General features: G+C 48.6%; 1 protein-coding gene across 3 annotated transcripts; it reads right to left on the minus strand.

Moving 5' to 3' along the window:
- Positions 1-3,638: 3,638 nt before the first annotated feature.
- LOC105074348 (leukocyte immunoglobulin-like receptor subfamily B member 4B) lies at positions 3,639-12,493 on the minus strand. 3 transcript variants are annotated; one of them, XM_074369094.1, is made up of 10 exons: positions 12,260-12,493; positions 9,751-10,317; positions 9,215-9,329; positions 9,093-9,128; positions 8,630-8,914; positions 8,082-8,381; positions 7,761-7,805; positions 5,878-6,003; positions 4,731-4,783; positions 3,639-4,642 (listed from the first exon to the last, which is right to left on the minus strand). In XM_074369094.1, exons 2-10 carry the CDS (start codon positions 10,156-10,158, stop codon positions 4,505-4,507), a joined length of 1,506 nt encoding a protein of 501 aa, XP_074225195.1. In that variant the 5' UTR covers positions 10,159-10,317; positions 12,260-12,493; the 3' UTR covers positions 3,639-4,504. The 3 variants fall into 3 exon arrangements, with proteins under 3 accessions (XP_074225195.1, XP_074225198.1, XP_074225197.1); XM_074369097.1 differs by lacking the exon at positions 7,761-7,805; XM_074369096.1 differs by lacking the exon at positions 12,260-12,493 and having other exon boundaries at positions 9,751-10,878.

A 12,493-nucleotide genomic window follows, 5' to 3' on the forward strand; every position in this document is an offset into this window, starting at 1 on the left:
AGCATCACTTTTGTGAAGTGGGCATTCTCTTTACCGTAAATCCAGAAAAGGAGATATTTGATCTTGTACCCTATGCAGACTCTGACACACTGCAAGCACAGGCCCTTCCACACAGAGGCCAGGTAAGCCGTATTAGTTAGTAATGTAATACATGGTAAATCCTTTTAATGGCTAAATATTGTAGCTCTTACAGATACTGTGAATTAGCCATCCTGTAAAAAAATTTTTTTCCTTTTCTTATGTAGAATTTCATAGACATGGAAAAACTGAGGCAATGAATATTTTAAAGTAGATTTATTTTTATAGAAATGTTACATCTTTGTGATTCAAATGGTAGACGGTAGTTCTAAGAACAGAGTGAGAACTTCTCTATTTCTTACCATCCAGAAGTAACAGTGGAACATGCTTTTTCCTGCTGTTTTTCCCCTTAAAACTGTATCCTGAACACTTTTCACCTCTTTCTCTCTGTATCTATAGATATAGCTATAGAAAATATACTAATATGAATGTTATATATAATTATGACCAAATAGAAAACTATTCAGTCATTTAAATCATGCTTATAAACATATATGTAATAGATTACCATAATATGTTACATGTATATATATTATACATAATATAAATGTATAAACATGCATATTCAAATATATGTAACATGTTAGTATATATTATTAAATATTACATAAATATATGTATGATTTAAATAAATGAATAGCTTCCTATTTTGTTATGTACATCATTGTCTTTATTACTCCCATGTTCTACTTTTACATAATTTTTACATTTGTGTGAATGTTCATGTACACACGGGGGTGTGTGTGTGTGTCTGTACTTGTGTGTTTGTGCTCATGTGTGAAAAAATGAATAAACAGAAACCTCAGATAGAGTTGGGAGATGAGAAGGGGGCACTCTCACAGCCTCCAAGGATGGCTGAATCCAACAGGAAGAAGAAAGACCCCTCTTCTTTCTTGGCAACAACTCAACCAATGAAAAGCCATGAACTCTGTCTACTACAGTCTTCTCAACTTGTCCCCTCTATAAAAGTGGTTTCCTTTAGCCCTATGAGAACTTGCATGTGTCCCACCGTGGTTGCAGGCCCTGAATCGCAATTTTCTGCTGATTCTAGATAAAACCCTTTTTTGCTGGAGAATTAACTGGCAGTCTGTTTGTTCAGGTCAACCTGCGTGTTTTTTTATTTAAAGGACACTGAACTGAGAATTTCCTGAGAAAACAGTTCCACATTGGGTAACCATCTCTTGAGGTCAAGTTTCTAAAACGGGCTTGCTGAGTCAAATGTGACTCACATCTTCTGTTCAGAGGCATGTTGCAAACTGCCCTCCCGAGATTCTTCCTATCACTCAAACCACAGCAGCCAGTCAGGTGGTGCGGCCCGTCTTCCACCTTCCCGGTAGCTCTGAGAACTGCTCCTTCCTTTCCGTTTGGGCTCGGACCTGACCTCTGATGTGGGTCCCTTTGTCAGCCTTCAGATGAACTTCCCCTTGCTCAGGTCCTCCCTTCCTGGCCGGTCTCCATGGTGGCCTCCAGGTGCTGTTCTGATCCTGTCACTTCTCTGCTCAGAACTGCTCCCGGATTCCCAACCCCCTTTTCTGCAAAATCCAGACTGAGCAGGATTTTCAAGACCTGTTAGATTCTGGCCTCAGCTGATTCCCTTCTCTTCACTTCACTGCCCACTTGGTGCTCAACCCAAGCAATGTTTTGTGGCTCCTAACACGTGGGGCGATGTGTGCTTACAACGTCTTTTTATCCAAAGGGATGGCGGGTGTTTAAATTTTATTTTTTACATATTAGTTGTATATACGTAAGGTGTTCATGATGATGACTACAATTAATAATCCTGTACGGACTGCTGGGTTGTGTCCTCCGTCTGCACCTTGTGCCCACGGATCCTTTACTGTGGCCTCCGTGACTGGCTTCTGCTCACCCTGCCAATTCCCATGGCCCCGCGGGCTAGCATTTCGGATAACCTGGCCGGATGCGTTATTACAGAGTATTTTGTCTAACTTTGTTTTTTTAAAAAATTATTTATTTATTTATTTTCAGGGGGGAGTAATTAGGTTTATTAATTTACTTAATAGAGGTACTGGGGATTGAACCCGGGACCTTGTCATGCTCAGCACGCGCTCTACCCCTGAGCCATACCCTCCCCCCTCACCTAACTTTCTTCACCCACGAGACCACCGCTTGGCAAACCTTCTCTGTAAATGGCAAGACAGTAAGTATTTCGGGCTCTGTGCACCACAGTTCTCCAAGTTCTCTGCCCCAAAGACTGGACTTTGCTGTTGTGATGGAAAAGGAGCCACAGGCAATATGTAAATGAGCACGGACGCTCTGATAAAGCTTTGTTTACAAAGCAGGCAATGGGCCAGATTCGGCCCATGAGTGAGCCTTTGCCAGTCCCTGGTCTGGTGTAAAACTGCAGGCTGAGGGCCGGTCTCCTGTTTCTGTAAGTGAAGGATTAATAAAACAGCCGCACTTAGGCTAACAGATCACTTGTCCGTAAGCTCACCCTTAAACAGCCAACTGACCTGACTGACCGGCTGCTACTCACAGCTCCAGGCCCACTGTTAAAACTAAAGCTACTCACCTTACTGTTTCTACTTTAGTCCAGTCATCAAAAGCTGTAATCATGCTTGGTCTCTGAGTCAATACCCAGGGAGAAGGTCACAGGACTGTAACCTTACAAAATAGCCTGAATTACCAAGAAGACCACACCGTGAGATCTAACCTCTGGCCTCCATAGAATTGGTCGCCTGGAGGCATCATGACGCCATTCTGAGTCTTCTGATGAGAAAATGATTCTGCTGATTGTTCTGCTTTATTGTTTGAGCTCTGGCTGTCTACCCACCCCACCCCACCCCCAAAGTGGGTTCACAGTTTTGAAGGCACCAGCCTGCTGTGAGTCCCCTTTGCCCGGCAAAGCAATAAAGCTGCCTCGTTTTTTTTCTAAGCTCCAAGACCTTGTCTCTGGGTTATTTGGCTCGTCAGGGATGGGGCCGATCCTTCGGCAACATAAATAAAGTTTTATTGGAACACAGTCACACCATTTATATTAACAGTTCGCTGACTTCTGCCCGACATCATGGGTTCTCAACCTTGGCTGCCCCTTGGAATAATCTGGGAGCCTTAAGGAATTTTACTGCTGGGGTCCCATTCCAATTGAATCAAATCAAACCTTAACCTCATCAAAATGTGGCAGGGTGGGAGGAAGAAATCTGGTTCCCAGGATTTAAAACAATTCTTTAGTTGATCTGAATATGCAACCAAGCTTGAAAAATCACAGTACCAAAGCCATCTCTCTTAAGTTGATGTCTCTTAATTATCTGTATTAGAAACAGCTGGGAATTTTATAAATGATACTGTTTCCCAAGTCCTGTCCTTGGCTGAGTGAAGAAGCCACAGAGCCAATCTTTAACCTTTCCCCTCCACCATTCCCGTACCCCCCGTTAATTCTTAGTCAAATTGAAGTTTGGGAACAATCGCAGGAGACCAGCGGTTGGCAAATGTTTTCTATCAAGGGCCAAATAGTAAATATCTGAGAGCCATCTGGCTCCTGTTGCAACTCTAACTCTACCACGATGGTGTGAAAGCGGCCACAGATAACACAGAACATGTGCGGCTGTTCCCGTAAACCTTTACTTATGAATATTAAAGTTTGAATTTCGTATAATTTTCACATGTCGTAAAATATTTTTTTCGCATGCTTTTATCTTTTTTAGGGCCTTTTGGGCTTCGTGAATATGGATATGTCTTATACCTCAATTGTGGTGATGGTTACCACGTGGTTTGCTTTTGTCCAAATGCATCAAATGGTGCACATTAAAAATGTGCAGTTCTGTTAAAAATATTCTTCTTTTATCTTTTCCAACTATATAAAATGCAATAGTGGTGATGGATGTAGAACAGTGTGAATGTACGTAGTGCCACTGAATTTTGCACTTAAAAATGGTTAAAATGGTAAACTTTATGTTATGTATATTTTACCACTAAAAAAAGCAAAAGCAACGTTTAAAAAGTGTAAAAATGTAAAATGTGTGGTACAAAACTGGCTTGCCAGCCTGTGGGCGGCAGGTTGCTGGCCTCTGCCCTGGACAACCAGCTCTGCGACAAGAGGAATGGGTCTTGAGTATCCTTCCTGCGCCCCTAGGCTGTGACATGAAACCTGGCACCCATGAGGACTTAAGTATATTTGTTTAATCGATGAATAACGAAAACTTACGAAACATTACCCTATGGCCCTTCTGATAACTTTGGAGTGTCTCTGGAATTCCTGGGCAATTGTAGTAGAGATTCTGGCACTGACTGGGTGCTAATGCTGAGGTCTCTAGATTTAGGGGGGGCAGTGGGACCTTCTGAGTAACGTGGGTCCCCGCAGCCAGGCTGACGGTCTCAGATTTAGAAGCCTCGAGTCCAGAGGTGGGAGCTCCCCACAGGCAGCTGTAAGTTCTGCTGTCCAGACGAAACGCTGGCACTGCTGCCCGGCTTATCTCAGAGCAAGTGTTGCATACTCGCTGGCCTGGGTCTGCCTGGGCAGGGAGGGTGTCCCAGCTGTCCCCTGGTGGGGGACACTGCAGGTCAGCTGGGAATAGGTGACCTCCTGTGGGTCTGTAGCTTCAGAGGCCTGAGGAAGGAAGTGAGAATATGAAAGGGTGGTGTGATGTGAGTGCTCAAGGGACAGTTGGGGGCAGAGGAGGGGAGGAAGCTCCCACCTGTCCATCTGCTGGCCCAGCTGCCTCTGGCTGTCCCTCTTTCCTGGCAGCATCTGGAGGGAAGAGGAGGCTGTTAAGGACTGTGTATTTGTGTCCACCCCCCACCCCCAATTCATCTGCTGAAACCCAGCCCCACGTGATGGTGTTTGGAGGTGGTGCCCTTGGGAGGTGATTAGGTTTCGATGAGGTTACAAGGGTGGAATTCTCATGAAAGGCCAGTGCCCTGGTGCTCTCTCTCTGCTCTGAGAGGACGCAGCAAGAAGGTGGCAGTCTGCAGGGGGCTCTCACCAGGGACTGAGTCCCAGCACCCCCGTCTTGGGCCTCCCAGCCTCCAGAATTGTGAGAAACAAATGTCTGCTGTTTGAACCACTAGGTATGTGGTGTTCCATTACAGCAGCTCCAACAGACTAAGACAGAGACGGTCATTGAAAGAAAATTTTTTTTGACATTTACTTTGGTTGGGGAAGTAATTAGGTTTATTTACTTATCTATTTATTTATGTATTTATTTTTAGAGGAGGTGCTGGGGATTGAACCCAGGGCCTCATGCATGCTAAGCACGTGCTCTACCACTTGAGCTACACCCTTCCCCCATTTTTAAAAACTGAAGTATAGCTAATGTACAATAGTATAGAAGTTACGAGTGTGCAATATAGTGATTCACAGATTTTAAAGGTCATACTCCATTTATATTTATTAGGAAATATCTGCTATATTCCCCAAGCTGTACAATACATTCTTGCAGATTATTTTACACCTAACAGTCTGTACCTCTTAATCCCCCACCCCAGTTGTGCCCCTCCCCCTTCCCTCTCCCCACTGGCAACCACTGGTTTGTTCTCTATATCTGTAATCTACAAAATACAACAAACTAGTGAATAAAGCAAAAGAGAATGTCATGGTTTTGAGAGCGTGGTTGTAGGTCGCCCCCAGCCCTGTCTTCTCATTTTCCCGATCGGAGCTGGGGCTCAGGAAGTTACCGCAATCACAGCATGAGTCATCAAATCTGCCCACACTTCACTGCCTCTGGACCCGCGCAGAGCCCTTCCCCGCCCCTAGCAAAGGCCTCTCCCCGTCTCCCCACTTCCAGGTCGGACTCGCACCGCAGCGCTCTGCGCAGGCTTCCGCTCCTCACCTCCAGGACTTACCGTTTTTGGCTTTGCAACGGCAGCAGAGGAAGAGGAGGAGGACCAGGATCAGGACCCCAGCGACCACTGGGGCACCAATCAGAAGGCCCAGGCGTTTCCCCTCGAAGCTAGGGCTGTGAGGCAGGGCTGCAAACGAGGAAACGGTGCTGGAGCAGCCACCCTTGACAAAGCACCTTCACACACGGCGCCGTTTCCCCGTATTCCTGCAGACCCATCTTGCAGCTCAGAATTGTGCACCCCGTTTCTTAGAAAAGGCCCATGAGCTTTGACACCTCGTTTGCTTGCTCCGTGAAGTCATAGACAAGGAAGGACTTGGAAATGGAAATTTGTGTCCATACGGAAACAGCCCACGTCGCAAACCCCAGCCCATCCCTATTCTCCTGTGGCTTTCGAGCTCGGACTAGGCTTACCTTTTTAAACTGTGGACACAAATCAGAAGAAGGGTAAAATTCTGCAACACAGACAAACAATCTGAAACTCAGATTTCAGCGCCCGGGTTTACCATCTGGTCAGGACACGGCCGCGCTCACTCGCTTCCGCATCGCGTCTGTGGCTGCTTTGCGCCACAGGGTCACAGTCGGGTGGTTGCGAAAGAGAACCTGTGTCCACACAGCCCGACACTGACTGCCTGGCCCGTTGCAGAAAATATCTGCCAACGCCCGCGGCAGAGGCGGAGCCGCTCAGGAGAGAGCCGCAGGGCTCCATCAACAGCGGGCGTTAGCAAGGCTAATGGCAGCGCCCGTTTCAAGAATTAAGAACCGAGCTGTTGTGTGGAAATCTGCAGAAAAAGTATGCATTTGCATTAGGCAAAGGCAGCCACGGACAACACAAAGAATCCTTCATGTGTTGGCTGGATTCCAATAAAGCATGGCCAGAGCATACTAGATTCAATAAAAAATAAAACTTTCTTTTTTAAACCAAATAGGCAGTGAGCTGGATATAGCTCCCTGGCCATAGTTTTCCAATCCCGGTTTCATCCATCTCTTCTGTAGTTTTGACCCCACTAGATTTCGTTTGCTTGTGTATTTAAGTTTCCCTCAAACTCTGCCCGCAGTGCCTGCATGATCTCAGCTTTCCTTGCGACACTGCTGCTCGCCAGTTCCACACGCACGTCTCCCTCCTGCATGCTCTGACTCAGACTGAGGAAGCTGGCTGCCCCCGGCACGTGTCCCCTGGGGTGATGCATGGCGGACTCAGGAGCAACAGGCCCCGGAAGAAACTTCTCCTCTGGCACGTGCCCACCTGAGAGCCTCCGCAGGTGGGTCTGCGTCTCTGTGAACGGTCCCCCAGCGCACACACATCACGGACACGGGCAGAGGCACGGCACGGGACTGGAGGCGGGTTCATACTAAATTCTTCTCAAGGTGGAAGGGGGAGTGTCAGTGGTCACAACCACAGAAACTCTAAGCTCAACAGTCCTTCTTAATCCTGTGCAGAACTGGCTTCTACTTACACGAAGGAAGTGAGGCTCAGAGGAGGGGAAAGATGTTAGCAGGGGGACACCGTGAATTCGTTGTAGAAATAGCTCTCATAATTTGTGTGTCCTCAGGGCAGTAAAGAGATGAAGCCAGCAGAGAACAAGGTTATCTGATGGTCTTCGGGGAGTGGAGCTCAGCGGTGACGCTACAGCACCGACAGGATGGATCAGTGAGGAATGGAGTCTACGGATCCTACTGGCTGTATCTGCAATCCCGAGACCCTCTAACCTGCTTTCCCTGGGACAGCAGCCCTGCCTCCTCTAGCTGCTTGCTCCCTGCCTCCAGCCACCAGGAGCCCTCTTAAAAAGCCAATTCTGTCTCTGGTGAATAACCTTGTTCCTCCGAGTCAGAGAAGAGAGACAATGGAACCTCCTTTCAGCTTTCCACCTAAACTCAGTTACTCACAGGTTGAATGTCTGGGCTGTGTGTGATCAAGATGGTCAGGAATTCCTGCAAACGGAGATGAAACTGGGGTGGATTTCTTTATCTCTGCTCAGGCTAACTCGGGAGCGTCCCAGTGACCCTGTATGGCCGTTTCCCGGCCCCGGGGCATGTGGCAGCGGGGCTGCGAGGAGGGTGAGGGGCAAGTTCCTCCCAAGTTCACGTCTAAGCGGACGCTGCTCATCCCACCACCCCACCTGCTGCCCTGTTTCCCCACCACTGCTGCAACTGGGCATGCTGGTCTCCGGGAGGGGATACGGGCAGGGGTGGGCGGGGCTTCCTCACCTTTGACCTGAAGCTGCAGTTGGTCACTGGGAAAAGACCACACATAGGGGTCTCCGTTGAAGGCACCGTAGCATCTGTAGGTCCCGGCCTGTGTGGAGGAGACTCGATTCAGGGGGAAGACAGCCCAGTGTCCTTTATCCAGGAGGCCAGAGCTGCGGTTCTGGGTGGAGTGAACTCCATCTTCTCCGGTGAGAATAAACACATCAAACTTGATATTGGAGAAGCACTGCAACTTCACCTTCTCCCCGAGAGCCACCACAGGGCCAACCATGCTTGAGAGGGAGGGTTTCTCATAAGCTCCTGAGAAAGAAGGAAGTTTGGTGATAAACAGAAGGGCCGGTTACACACTGTCCCTTTCTGTTCCTGGAGCAGAGATGGCTCTGGCTTCTCTCCCCTCCTTGTCCTGCCCTGAGGAAACCTGTGTGAGCATCACCCCTGAGCCTTCCTGAGGATGGCGGTTTGGTCCTGTGTGCTTCATGTCTCCAAATCCTTGTTCCCCCTTCTGCAGAGGGGGCAGTCTGGCTCTGCTGCCTGCGTGTCTCACTCACCGGTCATCACCAGCTGCAGGGGGTCACTCCACGGGGACCAGTGCCCTCCTGTCTGATAGGAACACTGGTACAGCCCTGCAAAGCCTGGTGTCATCTCTGTGGTATTCAAAGTGTTGGTCCTCCGAGGCATGATTTGTCTGTCTCTGTCCGCGGGCTCGGGGACCCCCACTTTAGAGATCCTGTACGCCTCAGCGTGTCCAGGCCCCTCACACAGGATGGTCACAGGTTCCTTAGATGGAACCACGGATCCTGGCAGAGCTGTGATCCGAGGTCGGGGGAGATTTCCTGGAAGCAAGGAAACAGGTAATGAACTCACAACGGTGTCTGCTTCTTACATCCTCCTCCCCTCCGTCCCCTCTCCCACCCCCAGTCTAAATGCTGCGTCCCCCTTCCAGCTGCCAAGAAAGCTGATACCTGGCCCAAACCCCACTGGGTCCTTGGGAGTGTTACAAGGACTACTCACCCTTCTGTGCCTGAGTGCTCTGGCCCAGATACAACCCTAGAAGGAGACACCGAGTGAGAACCAGACCTGCCCTCCTGGATCCACCACCTATTTGCACCCCGACCCTTCTCTCCCAGACTCACCAAGAAACAGCAGAGTGGGAAGGACCACAGACATGATCCTGCGTCCAAGCCGACCTGCTGGCCTCAGCGCCGCTCCTCTTGTGAGGAGCAGACCGCTCTGGCAAGAGGCGCTGACCTACGGGAAGTCGTGGGGAAGCTTTCAGTTCTCAGTCCTACAGCGAGGGCAGTTCACATCCTCTTCCTCCTGGGCGGGGCCTGCCCACGTAGCGGGCGTCAGGAGCACCTTGACCTGAACTTCAGCCATCAGCCCAGCCTGACCCCAGTCTTCTGTCCCTGCTGCTTCATTAACATCAAAACTTTCTGTATAAAGTGAGCGGTGAGAGAGATGCCAGACAGAGAAGAGGACAGAACATTCCCAGTGTGAGGTCTGCTCTGAAATACCGGGGGAGCTCATGGCCCTTGCCTCGTGACCCTGCACTTCCATCTCCTCCTGTGCAAAATGGGCCAGATTATGAGTTTCTGAAGAGCTCTCCTCAGGGTGTGTGCAAACCGCCCAGAACACGCGCTGCTGGGGGGGGGGGGCACAGCACACTCACGGGTTCTGCCTCTTCCCTGGACTGTGGTCCCAGCATCGTGTCAGCACTGGTTCTGTGCGTGGTGTCAGCTTTGAACCTGAGCCAGGTGCTTTCATTGGGTCTGTCACAGGTTTGTTCTTGAGCCGTCACGCCGGCTGAGCCGTGCGGAGTAGCGCTGCCATCCCTTCTTCTGGATGAACATGTAATTTTGACGGAAAATCTCCTCCTTCCACCCCAAATGGAGCGCTCTTCTCCACAGGTCTGAACTGACTCACGTCCCTGAGCTCTCCTTTGAGGAGGATCACACGGGGGCAGGTGACAGGGAGTCTGCACAGAGCTGTGGTGGCTGGAGTGCTGTTCCAAAGCACCTAGTCGGCTCTCAGTGCATCCGGTTCTGAGGACCTTGCAGCCATTGGTGGAATCACACATGGATCTGCAAATTCAGAAATAACTCCGACTTCCGCCAGCATTTCCCTTTGGTCGCTGTGCATCAGCCCCACCACCTGAGCTGGACACCAGCGTCACCGCAGCCCGGTCAGTTACGTCCACGCTGATCAGATCTGCTGTGTCCACGTGCTTGGGTCGCGGCTGGGCAGAGAGAAATGCGGCGTAGAGGCTGTAATTTGAGAGGTCTGTGGTTGACGAGGAGGGGTGTCCCCAGGACCGAGAAGACATTGAAAGTTTCCAACTTAGGGGAAGAGGCGGACAGGGGCAACGTGGTTGGACAGGACTTTCCTTTCTCTGAGGCTAGGGGAGCATATCCACATCTACCTTTTATCTATCAGTTATCTCTTCATTATCCATCTGTTTCATTCTATCTGTCTTTCTATTATCTATCCATCCATCCATCCATCCATTGTCTATGAATCATCTATTCATTATCTATCAATCATCTATTATCTATCTCATTTATTATTTATCTATTATCTCTTAGTCATTTCTTATCTGTCTATGTATCCACCCATTATTTGTCATCTTTATTTATCTCTTTTTTGTTTATCTGTCAACATCCATGTGTCATATTTCTATGTTTCATATCTCTCCCTCCTCTGCACTCTCTCGCACTGTCCACTATAGCATCAAAAGTGAATCCTTGAGGGGAGGATGTAGCTCAGTGGTACAGCACATGCTTAGCATGGTATGAGGTCCTGGCTTCAATACCCAGTACCTCCATTAAAATAAATAAATTAATTAAAGTGAATCCTTGAAATAGTGGAGTCACTATGTTTTGGGTCCCCATTCCTACAGCAGCATTTTAATCTTTGTATATAATGCAAGGGATAAGAGAATCTCAGAATAAAAAAGGAAGACATAATTTCCAATCTGAGGACTGCTGTGAAATCCCGTGAACTCCTGGTCCTCACCTCTCAGTGCTCCATAATGCATCCTTTATACGCTAAATGAGGGGCAGTGCCGATGAGTTCCTGAAAAGCCGTAGTCACACAGTGTGTAAGGTGCCTAAGACAGATCTTGCTAGCGAGACAGTTGCATAGTTATTATGAAAGCATCTCTTTGGCCCTGTTCCTGTTTGCCCACCCCCGTCCCCCTCTAGCCCCAGAAGAAACTACTCATAGCTTGGGATCACTAAGCAATTTAACCGAACTCCTGACTTCTGCTTTCCTGCGTGCACACCATGCTTTGCCTGGTCTGTTGCCTCACCTAATTCTTTCCCCAGATTAAAAGAAGTGAGAATGAAGAATAAAGTAGTTTAAAAAAAAAAGACACTATGAACTCATCTACAAAACAGAAACAGACTTCCAGACTTAGTAAACAATCTTATGGTTACCGGGGAAAGGGGGTGGGAAGGAATAAATTCGGGAGCTTGAGATTTACAAATGTTGGCCACTCTATATAAAAATAGATTTTCAAAAAGTTTCTTCTATATAGCACAGGGAACTATGTTCAATATCTTGTAGTAACCTTTCATGAAAAAGAATATGAAAATGAATATTTGCATGTATCTGCATGACTGGGAGATTGTGCTGCACACCAGAAATGGACACATTGTAACTGTACTTTAATTTAACAAAAAAGAATTAAGCAGTTAAAGAATGACTCGGTCGCTGCCGCCCAGCAGCCCCTTTAGCAATCCTGCAGGCAGACCGCGTGGGCAAGACAGCATCTGGAGAAAGATAATGAGGGCTCAGCCAGTCTGCACGCGACAGACAAAGATGCCGCACACCCCAGCCTCCTGCCTCCCCTTTAAAACCTGTCGTGGCCAAGCAGAATCTTCAGAGTTGGTTCTGGGACGCAAATCTGCCTTCTCCCCAGATTGCTGGACTTCTGATTAAAGTAACCTTTCCTCTCTGCCAACACTTGCCTCTTGAGTGTTGGCTTCCAAGTGGCGAGCAGCCTAGCCTGAGTTTGGTAACAATTATTCCATCGTCCTGACCTTTTCTGCAAATGTTCCCAACTTACGTCAGCAGTGACAGTTTGTGCCCTTTGACAAACATCCCCCCTTCCCCCACCTCCCCTGCCTCCGTGAGTCTGACTTTTTAGGGTCCACGTATAAATGATGCCGTTCACTCACATTGTGTCGTCCTCCGTCTGGCTTATCTCACGGAGCAGAAGGCCCTCCAGGGGCATCCATGTTGGCCCAAGTGGCAGCATTTGGAGGCCTTAATGAAAACCAGGTGATTTAGATGGTGGCTGCTATTTCTTCTCCCAGGGTGACAGCCCTGCCTTGTCCATGAGATGCCTCTGCCCACTTGCAGGGACCCAGAGCCTGTCTGAGACAGGTTTTTAACGGCACAGGGCGTGCTGC

This window comes from Camelus bactrianus, chromosome 9 (genome assembly GCF_048773025.1).
Source record: "Camelus bactrianus isolate YW-2024 breed Bactrian camel chromosome 9, ASM4877302v1, whole genome shotgun sequence".
Lineage (NCBI taxonomy): Eukaryota > Metazoa > Chordata > Mammalia > Artiodactyla > Camelidae > Camelus > Camelus bactrianus.